At 33.0% G+C, this 18468-nt stretch overlaps 1 protein-coding gene across 1 annotated transcript; it reads right to left on the bottom strand.

Annotated features, from left to right (window-relative positions):
• Positions 1–4051: 4051 nt before the first annotated feature.
• On the bottom strand, positions 4052–9592 carry LOC127247549 (potassium transporter 4). Its single transcript, XM_051269440.1, has 10 exons — positions 9322–9592; positions 8775–8931; positions 7993–8233; positions 7672–7917; positions 7237–7287; positions 6856–7116; positions 6671–6723; positions 6159–6273; positions 5822–6076; positions 4052–5419 (listed from the first exon to the last, which is right to left on the bottom strand). Exons 2-10 carry the CDS (start codon positions 8925–8927, stop codon positions 4326–4328), a joined length of 2469 nt encoding a protein of 822 aa, XP_051125397.1. The 5' UTR covers positions 8928–8931; positions 9322–9592; the 3' UTR covers positions 4052–4325.
• Positions 9593–18468: the final 8876 nt, after the last annotated feature.

Here is an 18468-nt window from a genome sequence, read left to right as displayed (position 1 = left end):
AAATGGGAGAAATATTTTTTGTGTTTCAATATAGTATGTGTCGTTGCACTGTTAATGAAACACATATTTGCATCATTTTGATTGACATCCATTTAACCTTCAAATATAAATAAATGCAGTATTAATAAAAAAGGCAGATATAAGTATTACAAAATGTATTACAAAAAGGTAATATACAATAATTTAAATATTACAAAATATGAAATAACATAATATAAAATGACAGTATGTGTAATACCTCGATTTTGGAGTGTATAAAATAATATTATTATAGCAAATAAACATTTTTATAATATTTTGGAATAAAAAAATTAATACTCTGGAATAAATTTTATTCCTATTTTATATATTAATTATGATTGAAAAGACTGTTAAACGGATAAATATCGATAAGAATAATCATAAAATATAATACATATATAATAATATTAATGGTGATGATGATAATAATAATAATAATAATAATAATAATAATAATATAATATATAATATATAATAATAATATAACTATATGTATATATAAAACAAACCACACCCATGGAGGAAGGGCGAAGCAGAAGAACGCGAAGGAGAAAGAAGAAAAAGAAGAAAGAAAATGATTTAGCCGTTCGATTTTGATTTCGATTTTGGTATTGTATTCATTGTTATACGTAGAATTTAATTATGGATTTTAATATGAATTTCGATATTGGAAATATTAAATTAGAAATTCTTCAAAAATTCATAACTGGCTATTTGGCTATTTAATCGGCGAATTTCTTTAGCTAATAGCCTATTCGTAGTCCTAGCATTATATTCTGAGAATTTCGTACCGAATCGAAAACGGCAGTGTATTGCACCTGCTTGTTTATTCATATTTTTAAGTATTTTTATTTAATAATCGGGCAATATAAATATTATGAGGTATAAGAGTTTTATAGCTAGAATATCGTAGTCTACTAAATATAAAAGTTTGAAACCCAAAGAGCTAACTATAGAAATTAGCTTTTGAATAAGCAGGTAGCTCCTATGTATAAGCATATAGCTCAGCTGATTTGAGTAAATAATGGGGCAGGTGTACGTAGAAAGAGATTTGGGTGAAATTTCGAAAGCTAGGGAGTATCGATAAGCAGTAAGGAATTAAATCTAATTTTAAGAAATTAGGTATGCATGTTGCATGCGATTCTGATTAATATGTTAGTGTGATATTATGTGAAACATTTTGTCAGTGCATGTATATATTTATATATATATATATGTGTGTGTATGCATATGGGAGACTTCACGGTTTATGATATTTGATATACGTATTTGATCGCATTGGTGAATTTATGAAAAAGAGGATAGGTGAGCTGTCTCACCAGCCCTTTTCGGTAAATTCACTTATTTGGCATGTTGCACACATATTGCACGATTTATCGGATATGATTTATGGATCTATCGTCTAGTCGCCGTGTGCGGTAGTGCTAGGCGAGGGCATCATCTGGGGTTAGGATATTCGACTCCGATGTACCGTAACACTTTGGCGATAGTGGACGATAGTAGTCGGGCAACTGGGTGACTTAGTCGCACGGTCATTCAGGGATTAGACCCATTGTAGTTGAGACGTATTTGGTCTAATCATTTGTGTTCGGTGTTGTTCCACTCATTAGATCTGCACCTAGTGAGGTCTACCGGTAGTTTAGGATCATATGCCAAACTCCAAACGTGATCCCGTTAGGGCGCGCGATGAGGAGTAGAGTTTCCGGGTTTCCCTTGGGTGATTCCAGGTTGCACGGATTCTACTACATTACACGGGATAGGGCTAGTCAGTGGGGGTCCTATCTTCGCTATCACAGACTATGGGGCGTCTTGTGGTTAATGGCGACAACGTTCGGCTATCCATGTTGATTGTGGGAGTCGTATGGTGGGTATATGGAAATATGACCGGATGACCGTTATATTATTATGGGTTTATCAGGTCCTTCCTTGAGCCGAAGATTTTCCGGCTATTTATTGATGATGGTCTAGTGAGCTTGTTATTACGGGGCCAAGGGTATTCCGGCTGCTCACTTAGACAGATGTAGTGAACTTATGATTATATAGCCGAGGTTATTCCAGCTACTCACTTCGGCGGATGTATATATGTATATGTGTGGATGTGCATTGTTGTCGAGTTTGATATCTGTATTGCATCATTTCACTATTGGCATGACATGACACGTATTTTATGATTGACGGGAGTTAGACTTTATTTTAAAAGGTATGACATGACGTATTTCACGTTAGTTCTTAAAATGGATTTAATTCTAGACTGCTTTTAAGAAAAAAAAAATATTGTTTCAGGTATGCATGGCACATCCGAGGCATGGGACGTCTCGGGATATAGAAAGACGGGCTGAGTGAGTGAACTTACGTCTATTGTATTATATGTATATTTTTAACCGGAAAACCTCTTGTTAAGGGGTGTGTTTTGTAAATATTTGTAAATCAGATTTTGGTATATAATAATGCGCTTTTATGGTTAATTTAGCCTTAACACTGTATTGTGGGGCCCGAAATAGGAGGTGACGACCTCATGATGCAGTGTGGTGGTAACATTTCCAGTATGAGCCAACTGGGGGTGTTACAGTATGTCTGCCACTGGGGATTTGCTGGATCTACGATAAAATCCGCTATATCAAGATGCGTTGTGTCGTAATCCAGAAGATCATCATCAGGGTCGTCATCGTTATCAACGTGATTAGTCTCGACCTCTTTCCTTTTTTTTCTGTAGTGAGGCTTGATAAAGATCGGCTAGGTGTTTGGCTGTTCTACAGGTATTGGCCCAATGGCCTTCAATTCCACACCGATTACAAATGCCGATTTGCCTATTTCTCTGTTTAGTCTTTTCAGCTATATCCCCATAATGGGTTTACTTTGCTTTCTGTTAATGTCAATACCGCGGTGATTGTAAGAGGTATATCAACCGCGTTGACTCTCACGATCGCGACCACGTCCACAGCCTCTACCACGTTCTCGGCCTCGTTCATAAAATGTCACGTTCGCTTCAGGGAACAGACTGGAACCAGTGGGCCGAGACTGATGATTTTTCATCAATAACTCATTATTTTGCTCAGCTAATAAAAGACATACTATGAGTTGTAAGTATTTTTGAAAGAAAATTCACGATACTGCTGTTGTAGCACAGCATTAGAAGCATGAAAGGTAGAGAGAGTTTTCTCCAATTTATCATTCTCAATAACATTTTATCCGCAGAGTTTTAACTGAGATGTAATATGATGGATAACAGAATTGTACTCTGTAATAGTTTTAAAATCCTGCAACCGCAGGTTAAGCCAATCATGTCGGGCTTTCGGGAGAGTGATATATTTCAAGTGCTCAAATCTCTCTCTTAATTCATTCCGCCAAACCCAGTGAATCTTTCACCGTCAAATATTCAGACGGTAGAGGAATGTCCAAATGATGACGGATGAAAATAATAGCCTTAGCCCAATCTTGGCATGTAGCCGCATTTTTATTGGCAATTGTATGAACAAGGCTCATAGAAACTAGATGCATTTCTACATCCAGGGACCAAATCAGAAAATTATTGCAAAATAAAATAGGCAAGAGTCTTTGTGCTGATAACGTGTTATATAATAACTAGTATAATAATATAGGTAAATATATAATGTTAGTACAATATATGCAATATTATATATATTACATATATGAATGTATGTTTGACGACCGAGGAAGAGATTGAGCAATAAATTGTGAGTAATGAATTGTAAGGATTTTATATTGAATGAATTGATGGATGTATAATGGTCTATTTACAGGCAAAATTCTTTGTAGGCGGTGGTGGAGGGAAATGGTAAGACATCCACCTATTAGCTACGTAGACAATTTTTGACATATTGATAATTTTTTAACTTTTAATATTTTTCATCAACATTTTTTTTTTAAAAAAAACAAAAATATATATATCTATCAAATACTCAACTCTTTCACAAAACTTCACAACAAACACTAAAATTCTACTATTCTTAATCTTTTTCAAAGATCCAAAACTCCAAAAATTAATGCCTAATCGAGATATTAGATGTGGTTTCTTTTTCTTTAAACAGAGAGCATCATCCCTCCATCCATCCATTCATTCAGTCATTATTCATGATGAGAAGGCAAAGCAAGCAGTAGCAGTAGCACATAAAGAAAGCCTCAGGTCAGGTCTCATCATATTACACAATAATATAATTCACCAGCAGCAGCCACCACTACCGCGCCACCACCACCACCACCCCACCACCGCATTTAGAGACACAAGAGGAAGAACTCCCCAATTCCCGAAGATCATCGCTCCATTTTGCTTCCTTTCTTTTCCCTTACACATGATATATCATCCCGACTTCAATGAGGCTGATGTGCGGAATGTGAAGAGCAACTGCCGGCCCCCTGCAATTCTTTCGCAGGAACGAATACCCAAAATCAATGACGAGTTTCTTCAAAAATGAAGACGACCTCCTAGCCTTGATGTACGAGTGCCCCATTATGTAGGCAACGCCGGCTTCCTTCGCCTGGATCAGCTCCATAAGCTCGTCTCTCACAGATGGATCCATCCCATGAGGAGATATTTGAAACCTCACTTGTCGCCTCCGTATCTGGGGATTCTCATCGTCATAAGCCGACCTCAGACTTTGCAGGGTTAAAGATTTACTGCTGCTGCTGCTTTGGATGGAATTGATGACTCCAAAGTCCTCAACCTCAGACACAACCAAGCTTGATGCAGACTGCAATGTCCTCGAGCTTATCACTGCCATCCGCCCGTCGTATGACACTGAGTCGGGGCTTGAGAACTGAGGCTCTATAGCTTCCATTTGTATGAACTCGGCTATACTCTGTATCAGCTGGTTTTCGAAGTTACCATCATCTCCTTGCAAGTCCTTGTAGCCGTATCTCACAATGCATCTATACATGCGATACGGTCTTGGGCATATCCGCCCAATCAGGAAGCGTTCCTCAGGTGCAACGTAAGGCACTGGAACATGCTTTACACAAACAAACACCAAAACGTTATGAAAAGCAGGCAGGTTTGTAACAAAATGCGAAAAGATTGCAGGAACTCCAGTTGCCAGCTCTGAGTATATGAGACCGATCCCCGGGACGCGCACAATACCAAGGCTGGGCCCCAAACCAAGTATCCATTTCAGGGGCACCTTGTTATGTAAATCAAAGTTGTATTTCCGGCGAGTCCCATAGTGCCAGACAAACATGACGAACATAAAGATGAAAGATAGGACAATGGACACCCACCCCCCTTGAGGAATTTTCATAAAGGCCGCCGATAGGCAAGAACCTTCAATTAACCAGAAGAAGACAAGGAATACAGCAGCAAGTACTATACTCCTCTGCCAGACAACAACCATAACAAGAGCCATGAGAAAAGTCGTAATGAACATCACTGACATGACAGCTAGGCCTGGCAATAATAGAGAAGAAGACCTTGATAAGAACCAAGTTTAGTGTTCAATGTTTAGAAGAGTAATAGCAGAAATAGAAAATGAATTACAACTAATTGTCTGTGAGGAGGTAAGTAACAGCTAGCCTATTAATGAGCTACATTGATTATTCGCTGTACGAGTAATAACTTAGCCTCAAATTACTAAAATGGTTAAAAATTAGCCTCTATTTGCATCCTCTCTTCTCGAAATTCAGTCTCGACTACACACTATCATAAACTATGCTACACAGATAGTAGCAGTTAACCACATTCTTGTGCAATGGTTAAGATTTTATATGCCAATATAAAATAACATATGTAGTAATGTCTGGTATCTATTAAAAGCATTAGGGAAAAAGGGTTTAAAATTCATGGACTTACCATACGCATTCCCTATATTAGTTGTGTCAGTGAAACCAACAGCCACAGCAAGAGTAAGAACCATGAGGATCCAGTTTATTTCCGGTATATAGATCTGCCCATAGATTTGTTTTGAAGTGTGAACCACCTTCACACGAGGAAAACAACCAAGTGCATGGCATTGCTTGATTATGGAAAAAGTAGCCGAAATTATAGCCTGACTAGCTACAACAGCCGCAAGAGTCGCAATGATAAACACAGGCCAAAATACAGCACCTACAGAACAAGCACATCTTTACAAAAACAATGGAAAGTCAAAACACTGCTGGAAATATTTATGCATGAGGGGAAAACAAACCAGGAACCGAATCATAGAAGCTATTTGAAATTGAACTAATATTTTTTGACAAATATGCAGCCTGGCCCATATATTGCACTACCAAGCACGGGTACACCAGAATCGTAAATGCAATCTGCAGATTTAAAAAAAAAAATGATTCAGATTAGAAATGAGTCGCAGGCAAACATCAGAGTATGGTCATGAAGAATGAGAGATCAATACTGCTGTTGATCTCTTCAACTCATATGAATTGGAATCCACAATGCAAACCATCATTAACTGACAAGATATTCATTTTCCACTTACCAAAAAAACCAACATATGATAGCTTTCCATTTGAATTTTAGGAGTAATAAATTTTATAGGTAAACCAAGTAAACCTATCATACTACAAGCAGTGCTTTCTTATATCATACAGCTACCTAAGAATCTCGCTATTTTATATGTTGGTAATCAAGTCAAACATTTTATCCAACTCTCAGGAAATAGAAATTTTCTCAGTTGAATACTGCTCAAAAATCAGCATGTACCCTGATTGAGCATGCAGAAAAATGGCCAAGATCTGCAAACATTGCTTCAGTACCTGAAATGAAAACATATAGATAGGTTCAAAATCAAATAGCATACTCCTTGCTCAAACCATGGTAATGAAATATAAAGAATTGCATGTAAATAGCTTCATGACATAGACATCGAAAGAAAGTGAACTAATCACCTGTAATGGACAGGAGGACCCCTCCAAGTGAAATCCATCCATCTCTACCAGTTTGACGAAAGAATTTGATTATATAGTGAGGTGAAAGAGCTACAACAATTTTTGGGTTCCAGTGTATTGTGTTATATAGTCCAATTGCCAAAATTGATATCAACCATACGATGACAACTGGGGCAAACAGGAAGCCAACCTTATGGGTACCACAGTGCTGCAAAGCAAACAGTCCTACCAATATCATGCAAGATAGTAATCGCACCACACCTACATGTAAAGCTCATAATAAGGAGCAGAAAAGTTGACATTTTAATATATATATATATATATATATGTGCAACAAAATTTAGTGTATTGGAGATCTACTAGGCAAAATAGACACAATACCCTGAGGCAACCCTATCTGCGCAGCTTGAAGCCCTGATACTGATGATAGTACTGAAAGGAAGAAGAAAATCCACATGTTACTAATGAATGTTGAAAAGGTTCAGCTCATGGCAGAATCAAAACGCTGAGTGGTAATTGATTGTTTAAACTTTAAAGTTTAAACTACTGAAGGGTTATGAATATGAGCTACATTCTCTGATTAGCTAATAGAGGGGAGTCATGTAAGTGGGTCGTGTAAGGTAAAATTGCTAGGTCTTATTATAACATCCGGAAGCTTAACATTATAGGCACTTTAAATGTGCCTACAGTTACAAACAGCCCCTGCATCTGATTGCTAAAAGGTTGTCCTAATATGAGAGCAAATTGAGGATTTTTGCTTTTTTGAAAAAGTAGAATTGATTAACACAGTTCAGGTGATGCATATCCATCATTTACCTGACATAGCAGGAGTAACTACACCATCACCTATTACCATACCAGCCCCCAGCAAAACCACAAGCAGCAATGCCGTCCGTAATTTTTTGTGTTTCTCTAGAAATCTTTTCAATCCTACAGATGATGAAGGCTGTCTCGAGGGCCCATATTTATAAGCAGAAAGTTCTTCATCAGCTGCTTGTTGATTTGGAAGTAAACTGAACTTTCCATGCCTACAAAGCAGGGAATAAAGCGCAAATGTCCCACCTGATATAATTGATAGTTTGTCAAGATGGATAGAAAAGTACATAACAATCCTTCAATAGAGCAAATTCAACCTACCTTCACCATTATCATCAGCAGCCAAAACAATAATGATATATTTGAGCAGTGGAATCAATGTCAAGATCCAAAAGATTAATGAAAATGCCCCAAATACTGTGTCAGGATTCTGATGATTCTGCATCTTCCCGACAAATATACTTTTGTAGACATACAGCGGTGAAGTGCTCAGATCTCCATATACCACCCCAAAGCTTTGATATGCAAGTATTAATGAAGCAGATATGTTTGCATGGAAGAACTGCAGTGCAAGAACAAGCAATATTGTTTTTAGATAACTGAAATAAATTTTTTACAAGTCCATATATATGCACATAAAAAGTATCCATCTGTTCCTTTCTAAATTTGCAGTACTCTAGACCAGAAACACCAATTAAACTTAAGGATAGATAAGCTTGAAGAATAATCATCAATACAAAAACAAAAATGAGTTCGGATGTGCTCAAATTGCATATGAGAAGGACAAACTGATTTCCATGAGAGAAAATATTGATAAACAAATATCTAAAAGAGATTATGAAAGGAGCCAAAGAAAATCTTTACATCAAACAAAAAAGAAGTGCTGTTCCGAGTTTCTAACATGCTTACGCAACCATTGACACTGAAAACAATTTCATTTCCTGACTAAAACAGCCAGAGTGTAAGGAATTTAACAAATGATTAGTAGATGCTATCTTATACAAGATTAGGAATACTAAATTATATCATTATACATGCCTACCTGAAATCCAATGGTTTATTAGTAGTACAATAGACAGCACAAGAAACTTGTAAGCACATACCTTGGAGGCTGACCTCATCTTATAGCCGGATCCACGCGTCTGTTCATCTTCCCCCTCTTGCCTGCCAGCATGAAGTGAATCCTGAGCCTCGGCCAGGACCACTTGTGGTTGCAGGTTGGTTCTATCTTGTTCAGGGATTTCCATGCGATTCATCTTCCTATCAATTGTAATGAAATGATTTCCTTAAAAGAGTCCCACAGCACAATTCTGGCCACACCATTATCCTCAAGAATATTAAGAAATGAAGCTTTGTGATAACTTGTAAATCCAAACTAGCTACTACTTAAGCAGCTGTTCCCAAGCAAATTTACGACCCCCGCAAATCGTTAAGTCAAAGCTACAGAGAAACAGCCATGACATATAGATTGCAACAACACAAGATGAACAAGGTATCATAAAATGATGAATAACTAGCGTCAAATGCAAGCCTAGCTTAAAAGAGGAGCAAAGCATTCACAACCCAGATCCTTGAATAACAATATAATTAAAAATAGGAAAGAGGAAAAGGGCATCGGAAATGATGGAAATCGGAGGTGCATAAACAAACCTGAGGAAGTAACCGCGGAGAAAATTCAAGCAAGGGCGATTGTGTGGCGAGGCAGGCGTAGGCGTGAGTCAATAAAGCATACAGAAACAGGGATAGTTGGTTGACATGACGATACGTGTGGCATCCGTGATAAACAACAATCACAGAGGAAAAGAAAAGAGAAGAAAAACCAGATAGATAGATAGATTGATTGCAAAAAAACGAAGAGGAAAAGGAAGAGGAAGAGGAAGAGAAGTAGATGCGAAAATGGCGACCTCGGTCTGTCTGATTGTTGTGTTGTTCACCTGTCTGGACCCGACCCGACCCGACCAGATCTGCCAAATAAAAAAACCCTAAAAAAAAATATTATAAACATTACCGCGACATAGATTAGATATATTAATATTAGTAGTAATATTAATATTAATAAATAAATGTAAATGCTTAAAACAAACAAGGAAGTCCACAGCCACCAATAATGCGATTAAATTAATTGATATTGAAGTGTGCTTGTGTTTTGGAAGGTGAGAGAAAAAGAGACCATTAAATAAATAAATTCGCAGTTGATTGAAATTATTTGAAATGAAATATTCATTTAATTTTTTATTTAAATAATATTTTATTGTGATAGGTAAAAATAATGATATTATAACGTGTGTTAAAAAAATAATTTGAATAATGATGTAAATATGATGTAGACGAAAGATATAAAAAAATAATAAAATAAAGAAGCTCTAATGTAAAGTATAAATATTTTTATTTTTTGTTGTCTAATTAAAAATAAAGGAAAAAATTAATTTTGGTCTCAATATAAACAAAATTTATCGATTTTGGTCCCAATATAAAAAAATTCATCAATTTTGGTCTCAATATAAAAAACTCATCAATTTTAGTCCAAATATAAACAATTTCAATCAATTTTGGTCCAATTGTAAACAATTTTAATCAATTTTGGTCATACGGTTAAAAAATTAACGGAAATTGCTGACGTGGACATGACGGAAGTGACGTGGCAGTTGACCTGGAAAATACACGGCCATGTACAATTATACATGGTCATGTATATTTCAGTGTATAATTATACATGCTAATGTTGTTACACAGCCATGTGCAATTATACACGACCATGTTGTTACAGGGTCATGTATATTTCAATATATAATTATACATGGTTATGTTGTTACACGACCATGTACAATTATACACGGCCATGTTGTTACATGACCATGTATATTTCAGTGGATAATTATACATGACCATGTTGTTACACGGCCATGTATAATTCTACACGGCCGTGTACCTTTCTGTTTCGATCTAAAATTTTAATTTTTTGTTATATTTTTAATTTTTTTTAATTTAGAATATTTTATATAGTTAAAATGGAAAAAAATCAATAATAATTATAATATAATTAAAATATATCAATTTTAGTTCAAATACAAGTATTTAACGAGTATATTCTTTTGGAAGATTTTGTCTATAATTCTACTATTTAGCAAAAAAAACTCTCTTACAAACATCCAATTAATGTATTGAAATAATAAATTTATTTTGAATACTACTATAATATACAAAATTAAAAAATAGTTGTGTAATTGGATATTTGTAAGAGAAAATATTTTTATGAATAATAAAATTTTAGACAAAATCTTTGAAAAGAATATATCTTATAAATTTTAATATTTGATTTAAAATTGATAAATTTTAATTATATTATAATTACTATTGATTTTGTCCATTTTAAGTATATCAACTATTTTAAATTCAAAATATTTTTTTTTTATAAAAAATATAGAACAAGAAAATAAAATTTTAAACTAAAATAGAAATGTACATGGCCGTGTATAATTGTATATAGCCGTGTACTTTTTAGGTCAACTGCCACGTCACCTCCATCGTGTCAACGTCAGCAATTTCCGTTAGTTTTTTAACAGTAGGACCAAACTTGATTGAAATTATTTATATTGGGACTAAATTTGATGAGTTTTTTATATTGGGATCAAAATTGATAAATTTTGATTATATTGGGACCAAAATTGATGAGTTTTTTATATTGTGACCAAAATTGATTTTTTCCCTAAAAATAATCATCTAAATTATTTTAGTATTTTTTTATATATAAATATTCTTATTTTACCATCATTTATTACTTTTATACTGAAGTAAAATTATTTCTCCATTACTTATAACTACACTGCAATTAAAATACTGTTATTTTTTTAAATTCATACTAAAAGTAAATATTTATTTGTAAATTAGACAAATATAATACTCCATTCGTCCCAATATAATAGTCTTGTTTACCATTTTTGTCTGTTCCAAAACAATAGTCTTATTTTCATAAATAATCATATCACCGTAGAACTACCCCTGCTTTTTCATTTTTATTACACAATTGCTACTACTTTTTACACTAATACACTCACAAGGGAAAAAAAAAAAAGTCTTTTATTCATATTTTTTACCCACTGTCAATATAATATCAATATTTGTTAAATCTCGTGGTCAACTCAATTAAAACTATATTTGTGGGACGGAGGGAGTATATTTTTATTAAAAATTATAAAAATTAATTGTATTAATTTTAATTTAAAATAAAAACAAACCGTGAAATGTGTCAATTTGTGTATTTTTTAGTAATATATGAATCAGATTGAAGAATAAAAACAATTATAAATACGAATATAATCCAAATTTGTTTGATTGATGTTTTAATTTAATTTAGTTTAAATTTTTATTTAAATAGTATTTTGACGTGATATTTTATAAAAAAATATATATTTTTATTCAAAATTGTATTAAATGAATAATATTAAATTTGGTATAAAATTTTAAAAAATAAAACCTAAATTTTATAACTCCAGCATGTAAATTCAAACATGCTACTATACTAGATTTGGTAAACAATTTTTCAAGAGCGAGCTTTTAGCTGTTTGACATTAAATCAGTTAATTTTAGTGTTTGATAAATTAGTGTTTTTAATTAGATTATTAGGTTCAAAAAACTAATTTTTAAAAAACTGTATATACCAACCTTTCAAATTAGCTTTTTCATTCTTTAATATTAATCAATTCTTTTTACATATATTCATATATTTTTTTATTACACTATACTATAGCAAAGGGTGTGGGTCCTACTTTCTTGATTTCTGGCATTTTAAAAATATGGATTTTATAGCGTTAAAAAATAAAAAGAAATACAGTCAAATTTTACAGTTTCTTTGTGGTTTTTTTTTTTTTTTTTTTTTTTTTTTTTTTTGGCAGTTTCTTCAATTTTGTAATCACACGTATTTCTTTGAAGATGATTTCAGATTTCGCTTTCAACCATTTGGTTTTAAGAAATTCATTGATACGTATTTGTCTCTTCAAAAAATTTTCATATTTTGCTTTGGGTTGAAGAATTTGGTTGAATATCATAGAATAATTTGTATTAAGGTAATTCAATTGTCATTTATACATCTCATAAATTCAGAACAATTTTCAGATTTTCTACATTTAATTGTTAATTATTTTATTTCAATTTGTTAATTGTTACTTTGTTTTATTTCAATTTTTTCTTGTGATGCAATTCTCGACATTGATGATGCTGACCGTGGAGTGTGGATGCATTTGGATATAAAGTTCTCTTAACTATGCCCTATTTCTTGTAATTTTCAATTTAAACGACATAACTATGTCATATTTCTTTTTCTGAATGATAGTGGTTGAATTAAAGCAAGTTAGGACTCTCGGCCTGTCTCGGATTTGGTGACTCTTCCTTCTATCAATACTATATTTATTTTATATTTTATTTATTTTGCAGATAAATAACTATCTATTGAAGAAAATAGAGGTAACACATAATATTCATTTATGATAAATTTTGAAGATACTTTTTTATTTGTTTTGCAGATAAATTAAGATGGAAATAATAAGAAGAGAAGAAGGTAAACATATAATATATATTAATATTTTTAATATATTTTGTAGATATTTTCTATTTTATTTATTTTGCAGATAAATCACTGTTAGAAAGAAGAATGTAACACATAATATTTATACCATAAAGTATAAATATAATATTCATATAAAGATGTATTAAATAATATAATTATATTTTATATTTTTTCTATATGAATTTTATTTTATTTTATTTTTTTATTTATATTATGTTATATAAAGATATTGGATAATATAATATTGTTCTATGTAATTTTTCAAATTTCATTTTATTTTTTATTTTTGATATATTTTGATTTTTACAGATTTAAAAAAATATAATTAAAATTAAATTTATTTATTTTATTTTTAGTATTAATTATGACTAATCATTTTAATTTTTAAAATTGATAAACAACAATTTATATTAAAATATAAATATATAAACACTTGAGATAATATTAATTATTTTCTAAATATTAATTTTTCAAAAAAATTAATTTTTTAAAAAATATAAAAAAATCTTTATTTGATAAAGATTGTTTTATTTTATTTATTTTTCTTTTTTTTTAATCATACTTTATATATTTTTATCACTCAAATATTTTATTTGATATTAATTAATTATATATTATTTAAAATTAAATTTATATATTTATTAATTGAATATAAATTTTAATGATACATTAAATTAAAATTAAATTTGTATTTTTATATTTTTATATTTGTTCTTTTATTTTAATAATTTGAAATAATTCTATTTTATATTACATTTTATAAAATATAGTTTGTTATTTGTGAAATATATATAGAAAGTAGAAATATAACATTCATAATAAATATAATTATTTGATATATTTTGTAATTTTTACAATTTTGAATCAATCTTATATGATTATCTACTAATAATTTTATATATTTTAAATTAATAGTTTACTTATTTCAATATCTGCACTATAAAATTAAAATAAATAATTATTTATTATTCTTCTAAATTAAAATTAAATGTAAAAAATAAGTGTTGATGTATTTTTTCAACAAACAAAAAGTAAAATTCAAAAGATATGAAAAATATCTTTAAATTTGATTAATTAATGCCTGAGATTAGGAATCTCTAAACACTGTACAGTACATAAAGAAATTAACTGGAAAACAAAATGCTGAAAATTTAAAAGTGGTGATCCTCAAATCTGACTTTGCTTTGTTGAAGTTGATTGAAGATGCCTTCTCCAGAAAAATCCAAATCCTTAAATATTTCTTGAAGAAAACGCTTGGAACCGTCGCCTAGTTGGTTATAGCAACCGCCCACTAGAAACGTTTTGAAATATTGCCTGGTCAGTTACAGCAACCGCCCACCTCCTTTATTGACACGTGTCTTCACCCGTCTGGCCAACCGCATACCAAGCCGACCAAATCAGAGACTAACTTATGATCGCCAGACCAAACGACTCCTTGGCCGCCCCCACCAAGCGACCAAACTACTGTTCACTTAAGTGGGTAATCAATTATCAGACTTTATTTCGCCCGACCTCCGTAGCAACCGACTTTACTTGGTCCGATTTATTGGTCCAGTGCAGACCTCCCGACCTGAGGACCTCCCGACCTATCCCGACTTGAGGACTTTCCGATCTGCGGACTTCCCGACCTGAGGACCTCCCAACCTGCGGACTTTCCGTCCTGATGACTTTCCGTCTTGAGGACCTCCCCGACCTGCTAACCAACCGACCTGACTACCCGACCGCAGACCTTCCGACCTGACTGTCCGACCTGCTGACCAACCGACCTACAGACTATTATTTTTATTATTATTATTATTATTTGTACGTAACAACTAGCCTCCTCCTCAAGACTCCTAAGCATCACTTCCAGTGATGTTTTAGGAGTTTGCAGGCCGTCATCCGAGGCCATCAGCCTCAGATCCGACCTCCTTCTTTCGAGGCTACATTGGTTCCGACCTCCATTCATCGTAGACTGGCGGTGGCTGCACGTTGGTCGATCTTGCACTACCACGTCTTCAACACTTCTTCTCTGACAGAAGCCATGATCATTTTCTTTAAAAAGAGATTCTAATCTCCCTGCCTTAGACGCTAAACTGACAAGAGCGTGAACGTCATGAGCCGTCAAAGCCTCCCGTAATGGTGCATTCATATTCTTGACCACAAAATTGGTCATTTCTTTTTCATTGATTGTAGTAGGACAACGTCCTTTCATCAACCGCACCCTTTCGATAAAACTGTGAGGCTGACTCTTCTGGATATTGTTTTAATTCCAACAAATTGGTGAGAGACACAGTCGGCAAAGGAGTGAAGAATCTGGCATGAAAAGCCATCTCCAAACCCTCCCACGTTTGTATTTGCCTAGGTGGCAGATTTACAAACCATGAAAATGATGTCCTAGTAAGAGACAATCCAAACAGTTGTAATTTGTAGACAGGATTGTTACCGATTTCCCCTAACTGTGCTGTGAACCGACCAACATGCTCTATGGTGGAGGATCCGTCTTCTCCTGAGAAAACATGAAAGTCCGGTGGTCGATAATTCCTTGGGAGAGGATAATCGTTGATGATCCTTTCCGGAAATGGCCTCTGATACACCGGTCGGTTCACCGTTTGCTGATTCATTCCGAACTGTACCCGCAAGACTCGAGCGATGTCCTCTGGATCTACCCTGGGTGGAACAAAATCTCCCATATAGAAGGTTGGCTCGTCTAGAATGGGATTACGAATCTGATCTCCCAATCTTTCTTCTCTGGGGACGGTTGGCTCGGTTGGGATGGGATTATGAGTCTGTCCCCGAGTCTGTCCCCCCAACCTCTCATTCGGCTGGGTATTATCAACCTTCGGTCCCAAAGGAATATTATATGGGAAAGTTAGAGGAGTCTTCTCCATATCTGTTCGGTTGAAAGTTGTGACGCTTGGAAATGTACTGTCAACGTACGTTGGCCCTGCAAACGTTGATCCTGGAAAAATCGCCTGAAAACGAGAAGGTGACACGACTGGAAGCATGTTTGGATACAGGGTGAATCTGGAGAACGTCTGATCCAACATGTTCTGCATTTGTTCACGCAACGCGTTCTGTTGCTCGCGCAACATGTTCTGCATAAACACATTTTGCTGATTGTTCATTTGCTGAACATAAGACAACCAGTCGGTAGGTGGTTGGGGAATCTCCCCTGGATTCGGCCGGGCCTCAGTCGTATGAAATTCTCTGGTAACGTAGGATCAGCAATCTTGCCTTTCTCCCACTGTAGTTGCCAATTTGTTGATGTATTTTTTCAACAAATAAAAAGTAAAATTCAAATATATGAAAAATATCTTTAAATTTGATTAATTAGTGCCTAAGATTAGGAATCTCTAAATACTGTACAATACATAAAGAAATTAACTGGAAAATAAAATGTTGGAAATTTAAAGTGGTGATCCCCAAATCTGACTTTGATTTGTTGAAGTTGATTGAAGATGCCTTCTCCAGAAAAATCCAAATCCTTAAATATTTCTTGAAGAAAACGTTTGGAACAGTCGCCTAGTTGGTTACAGCAACCGCCCACTAGAAACGTTTTGAAACATTGTCTGGTCAGTTACAGCAACCGTCCACCTCCTTTTATTGACACGTGTCTTCACCTGTTTGGCCAACCGTATACCCAGCCGACCAAATCAGAGACTAACTGATGATCGCCAGACGAAACGACTCCTTGGCCGCCCCCACCAAGCGACTAAACTATTGTTCACTTAAGTGGGCAATCAATTACCAGACTTTATTTCGCCCGACCTCTGTAGCAGCCGACTTTACTTGGTCCGATTTATTGGTCCAGTCGCAGACCTCCCGACCTGAGGACCTCCCGACCAGAGGACTTTCCGTCATGAGGACTTTCCGACCTGTGGATTTCCCGACCTGAGGACCTCCCGACCTGCGGACTTTCCGTCCTGATGACTTTCTGTCTTGAGGACCTCCCCGACCTGCTAACCAACCGACCTGACTACCGGACCGCAGACCTTCCGACCTGACTGTCCGATCTGCTGACCAACCGACCTATAGACTATTATTATTATTATTATTATTATTATTATTTGTACGTAACAATAAGTTTTAATAATAAATATAGTTAATTATTTTATTTTATTTTTTAAATAAAAACTAACATTTAAGCATATATATGTATAATGTAACATTATTTTAAAATAGTTATTATTTATACTTCATTTATTATTTTTTTAATATTTTAATTATATATACACCCGTGCGTAGTACGGGTTCAAACGCTAATTTATTAATTATTTATAAATTTAAAATAATTATTTTTTTATATATCAATTTTTTATTTATAATTTTTTAGAATAAAGATAATATAAAAATATTAATATAATTGAATTAATTATATAGCATTTTTTATCACATAATATTTTTATTAAAAATGAATATATTTATTTAAAATTATAAATTTAATGTAAATATATATTAATTAAAAATTAATCAAATAAAAGTACATATGTTAATAATTTTTGCTCTTTTATATTTATACTATTTCTAATGAAAAAAATATATTTTTCAATAAATTTGTATTAATTCTTTACAAAATATTTTTAAAATAATAAAAATAAATATCTTACTAAATTTTTTCTAATTTTTAAAATTAATAATAAAATTATAAAAAAGTCTACCTACCGAAAAAAACTCAACTAAATATTTTGAAAATAAAATATAAAATGTCCTTAATTGTCATTATATATATAAACAACTAATATCAAACCGCTATTTTACCAAACACTTTAATACAAACAGCTCTAATCGAATCAGCTAGTCAAATCCGCTAATTGAATCAGCTACCAGCTATTGATTAATTGCCAAAGACACCCTAATTCTTTTGAATCAAATTTAAATCAATCTCATTTTCCTTCAAGCCATTGTATATTTGAACAAACTCCGTGAAATAGATTTGAAAATACAAAATCTAACTTAAAATAGATTCCAAAATACAAAATAATAATAATAATAAGATTCAACAACATAAAATTTTCAAATTTAATTAAAATTTTAAATAATATATATATATATATACACCCCTCTTATCAATAAAATTTTCTTACTTGGAGCGGACAATAAAATTACAAAAAAAATAGTAATAAAATATTTTTATTAAAATAATCAAAATAATTTAAAATATTTATAAAAATTTATAGATAATGAAGAAGAGTGAGAATACTATATATTAATAGTAGTAATAATAGTAGTAAATAAATGTTGAATTAAATATT

This window comes from Andrographis paniculata, unplaced genomic scaffold (assembly GCF_009805555.1).
Source record: "Andrographis paniculata isolate CXL003 unplaced genomic scaffold, ASM980555v1 Contig32END, whole genome shotgun sequence".
Lineage (NCBI taxonomy): Eukaryota > Viridiplantae > Streptophyta > Magnoliopsida > Lamiales > Acanthaceae > Andrographis > Andrographis paniculata.
The sequence above is the reverse complement of the archived record's forward strand: the minus strand, read 5'-3'. Positions and strand labels throughout refer to the sequence as shown.